The 3,646-nt window shown below is 33.3% G+C and overlaps 1 protein-coding gene and 1 long non-coding RNA gene across 2 annotated transcripts; both read left to right on the plus strand.

The window, feature by feature from the left end:
* LOC143197843 (beta-1,3-galactosyltransferase 1) lies at positions 1-1,212 on the plus strand. The gene has a single exon (XM_076406604.1). It carries the CDS (start codon positions 141-143, stop codon positions 1,035-1,037), a length of 897 nt encoding a protein of 298 aa, XP_076262719.1. The 5' UTR covers positions 1-140; the 3' UTR covers positions 1,038-1,212.
* A 1,101-nt stretch (positions 1,213-2,313) lies between these two features.
* On the plus strand, positions 2,314-3,646 carry LOC143198666 (uncharacterized). Its single transcript, XR_013006272.1, has 3 exons — positions 2,314-2,693; positions 2,760-3,075; positions 3,229-3,646. It is a non-coding gene; the product is annotated as an uncharacterized LOC143198666 (long non-coding RNA).

Raw genomic sequence — 3,646 nt, forward strand, 5'->3', positions numbered from 1 at the left:
GGTTTAGTAGTATAATGCCGACTTTGATATATGGCAGTACTTGAATTTCACTAGAGCTTGCGAAACGCGGTTGTGAGATACTGTGCATTCGATACGTTTTAAATGAATAGTTTTTTCCAGTATAAATCGGATCAGTTTAAATGAATAGTATACGAGTAAAAATAATAATATTTGTAACTCTTTTTGTATTTTCGTTATATACCATATTTTTAATTAACGAGGATCATAAGGACCGACTAAATGGCCATTCGGGCGAGATGCTGTTGATCTTGGTTTCCTCAGCGCCTGCCAATATACTTAAAAGGAAAGCGATTCGAGAGACCTGGGGTAATTCGAACGGCAACTTTCAAGTGTTATTTCTATTCGGGCGGACGACAGATCGTGATTTGCAAAATCAGATAGAGGCCGAGAACCGGCTTTATCATGATGTCGTGCAGGGTGATTTCCTAGACATGTATCGGAATTTGACTTTGAAGACGGTGATGGCTTTGGAATACGCGATTCGTTACTGGTCGTTCAAATATGTGTTGAAAGTGGACGACGACGTTTTTGTAAACACTCCTCAGTTGATGTTCTTCCTAAAATATGACTTGGATCCGAAGAATGTTACGAATCTTCTCCTGTGTATGCAGCATAAAAATGTAAAGGTTGTTAGACATCAGAGCGAGAAATTCGGGAAGTACACGGTGTCGTATAACGAATATCCGTACGAGATTTATCCCCCTTATTGTTCCGGTTGGGGCGTTCTCTTCACCATGGACACCATCTTCAAATTACACGATAATATTGCTAGCACTCCTTTCTTTTATCTTGAGGACGTCTACACCTACGGCCTGGTGGCTTCGAGGATTCCGGAATTGCAGCGCATCGATATACGTCCGTATACTTTATACCTAAACGGCATTCAAAATATTTTACGCGGTTCCAATAGAGATGCTTTTCTGGTGGGACCTTACAATATTGAAGAGCATCATGTATACCAATTATGGGAAGCAATAACGAAACTGCCACTTGTACATATGAAAATAGCGATATAGATGTCGCGGATCAATTGTGACTTCAGTTTTGCGAAGAAGCACTTGGTGGTCCACATATTCACCTTATTGACATGTCCTTTATTGACTTTAGCTTCATTTAAGATAGATACATACATATAATATTTTGTAATAATAATAATAAATTTTGTAATAAATAAAATATAATAATTAATAAGAGCTTATTTCTCACTCACTCAAATTATCTACTTTTTCATCTACGGTATATACAGACCCTCATTGTGACTTGATTAGTAACCAACCTTTATTGAACATAATAATGTTTGAATTCCTAATTTTTAACATTATATAATATGATAAATATGATAATATATAAAATACTTCAACAATCTATACGTGGATAATAAGTATCATTATATGATTTCCGTTATACAACTATACTGATATGTAGAAGATCGCATTAGTATGTGATCTGATGTATAAACACTTTATTCTGGAACCTCTGAAGGATAACAATGTTTGATTGGCTAGTAGTATCCTACAGTTCAATAACATAGGCCTATACCATTGATATTATCTTATATAGCGAAACCTTTTTATCTAAAGATTATTTCGATTTACGCGCTATCAGCCAATACATTTTGTTTAGTTAAAGCTGTTTGTGTTTTTTCTTCGTTGAACGTCGATTAAAATGAATTCCAGATTTTAAGTTGTTTGGTTGCGGGAGTCCATAATTGTTAATTTTTACTGAGCGACAAGTCCTTCTGCAAAGGGTGAATATAACATGGGTAGATTTTGTCTCAGTTGCTTTGATACCCCATGTTTTCAACTACAATTCGACTTTATTAAGATGAAGTTGGCGGTGTCTTGTATAGACTGTACTTTGTGTACTCTGAATAGACTATATGCTATTTACAATCACATTATAGGCATATTATTTTCAATTTATTTGAACGAACTAGCCACAACTGATGTTTGAAACGAATGAAACAGTTTCGTTTCCATTCGATAGTACAACCAATCTTTAGCGGTGGCGGCATTTGGTATATATAGTCTATTCAAAGTTTTTTTAGTAGTGCACCATGGATATTTGTGACGTCGAAATATTTCAATGCTGGCAAATTAATTCTGTTAAAATGTTTTTAGCGTGTTGTTGCCGGGCTAAATATTACTGTGAGTACTGTGAATAACGTCGCTCAAATCAAAAAATTAAGAGTAATAAGTTAGATTCACCTAAGAAAACCCGTCTACATACAAAGAGAGTAACGAAACTTGAACATTTTGATATTGGCTCTATTCGAAACTAGATATACGAAATGTATAAGAACAGTAAGTACACAAACTACTTTATCGATATAAACATAATTTAATAAAATTAATTTAGAGAAAATTGTTTGTCTGAAAAGTATACGTAAAAGAATTGGGGACATACAGCTTTTTGAGGGATATAAGACATCCTTTTATACACTCTTACAGGGCATAGTGTAAAGATAACCCTCAGAGAGGTTTAATATAACTTCCAGATATTACCTTAAAAATAATTAAATTTTTGAAGGCATAATAAAATACCAAGGACGATAAACCATTTGAATTTTCGTATCTTGATGAAATTTGGATATTTCAAAATGGTTCATTGTGACACTTTTGGCAAGACGGTAACAAAAAAAGTGCAAAGAAAACACAAATTGATGGAAAAAGGTAAAAGTTACAATAGATTTCAATTAGGTTTTGTTGATTATTATATTTATCAATAGTTAATTGCAGAATAATTGCAATTAATAATATATTGCTGGTCGAGAAGGATATTTTATCAAAAACTGTTTGGATATGTGGAAGGAAGCATTGTCAAACAGAACACCTTGGGTTTGGATGGATTCGGTTAGACATACAAAGGAAGTAATTGATAAATGGTGGAATTGTGAACATGTTTCAGACAGATTAGAAATTAACAGTTTAGTGATTGAATAGGACAAGGAGTGGGAAAGTGAAAGTGACTGAAGGAAACTTTCAGAATATGTGATAGTGCTGTGCAATGCTAGAAATTCCTGAGACAGAGTGATCAGGGTGGAAACAACTAAAGGTATGCACATAATTAATTGAATTTAACTGTAGAAAATGGTATTGTAGGGCGTGAAAGATTTGTGTGCACAGATATGATTTTAATTGTTCAAAATTAAACATGAGCATTAGGTTACAACGCATGAGGAGAAAATGAATACTAGCTGTTTTGTAGATATGGTAAATGCATTAGACAGAATTCACTGATTAATTTTATGAAGAATGGTGTACACAGATAGTAGAAGAAGAAATTCATTATACAGTGATACTAAGATAACTTGACAAGTAAACAAACACACCATTAAAGGAAACAAGAACTAAACGAAAATAGTAAATATACTCTCGAATAAAAGTAAAACACGTTTGTCAGATATACAATTGTTAATTAGGTGGTTTAAGCCTCCAGGGGGATACTACTACTTAAAAAACGCGCCTAGAAAGTCTACCTCCTGGATGGTGTCGAAAAGAGTTAAATGTAAATAAAGCAAATCTAATCTACAAATTATTATAGTTGTGTCTTAATTGTAGTTTTAAGTCCGATAATATATGTATTAGATTTACTATAATGTTAAAATAAATTATATTTCATAATA

Source organism: Rhynchophorus ferrugineus, unplaced genomic scaffold (assembly GCF_030347505.1).
Source record: "Rhynchophorus ferrugineus isolate W39M unplaced genomic scaffold, kcgeb_rfMv2 rfM6, whole genome shotgun sequence".
NCBI lineage: Eukaryota > Metazoa > Arthropoda > Insecta > Coleoptera > Curculionidae > Rhynchophorus > Rhynchophorus ferrugineus.